The sequence below is a fragment of the Condylura cristata genome, unplaced genomic scaffold, assembly GCF_000260355.1.
Source record: "Condylura cristata isolate star-nosed mole 26May11 unplaced genomic scaffold, ConCri1.0 scaffold00011, whole genome shotgun sequence".
NCBI classification, from domain to species: Eukaryota; Metazoa; Chordata; class Mammalia; order Eulipotyphla; family Talpidae; genus Condylura; species Condylura cristata.
The window spans coordinates 1,285,026-1,286,016 of NW_004567112.1; the positions used below are offsets into that span (position 1 = coordinate 1,285,026).

Sequence of the window (991 nt, forward strand, 5' to 3'; positions counted from 1 at the left end):
CCCGGCCGCCCGCCCTCACCAGGGTGCGCACGCCGTACTGCTTCTCCACCTTCTCCTTGAGCTGCCGGAAGCAGGCCTCCATGCGCTCGTGGAAGGGCCGCAGCGCCTCTGTGACCTTGTCGCCGTGGATCCTGACGCCTTCGGCCAAGAACGGGATCTGGAACGGCGGAGGTTGCTCTGCTCAGCCTGTGTCAGGCCCGGGGCGGCGGCACAGGCAGGGAGAGCCGGAGGCCTTGGCTGCTGCTTCCGGAGCAACCGGCTGACTGAACTCTGGGCCGCAGCGCGACCCCCAAGACTACACCGCGGAGATTAGCATCGCTGGGGCCGCGGCTCAGACGCGCCCGCCCCGGCCCGCCCCGCCCCCCCGGCCTCTCAGGACGGGGCCGGCCCACGGCGCCCAGGAGCCTGCCCCGGCACTGTCCGGCTCTGACCCGAGGCGCTAGCAGAGGGCCCGGTCTCAGGGCGAAGCTGTGCTCGCCGGTACAGGCCATGGAAAACCCTACTCAAAGCCAAGAAACCTAATCGTACGCCATCTGCGGTCCCGAAGGATATCCTTATTTGGAAAGGGAAACCGGTTTCTTCTTCCTTCAAATGGGAAGTCTGAGCCCTTTCTGCGCCCGCGCCGCGCTGGGCGTGGAGGGAGCGGCCTCCACAAGCCTCACGGAGACCCTCTCACTCCGGCCGCGGGGCCCAGGCCCGGGGTCACTGCCCAGAGGATGTCCCCGGCGCAGGAAAAGGCCGCTCTCTGCCCTGGTCCCGCTCCCCAGCCCCAGGCTCGGGCGGGGGCGGCCGCCCTTCACTGCAATCAAGCTAAGAGGCGCCACTTCTTGTAATTAAGTCAAAATACTGATTAAAAACAGTGTCCTAGCACGACAGAACACCAACCCCACGAGCACACTCATCAGGCAGGAGGATAATAAGTTCCCGGTTGAGTTTCACGTGACACAGCCCAGAAACCCTCACCAGAGCCACGGCGGCCGCCCACCGGCCC

The 991-nt window shown here is 66.2% G+C and overlaps 1 protein-coding gene across 1 annotated transcript in view; it reads right to left on the reverse strand.

Annotated features, from left to right (window-relative positions):
* Window positions 1-991, reverse strand: part of DOCK1 (dedicator of cytokinesis 1) — a 239,593-nt gene that overhangs the window by 8,800 nt on the left and 229,802 nt on the right. The window contains 1 exon segment of the mRNA XM_012723446.1: window positions 20-177. Within this exon segment, the coding sequence (XP_012578900.1) occupies window positions 20-177 (158 nt within the window).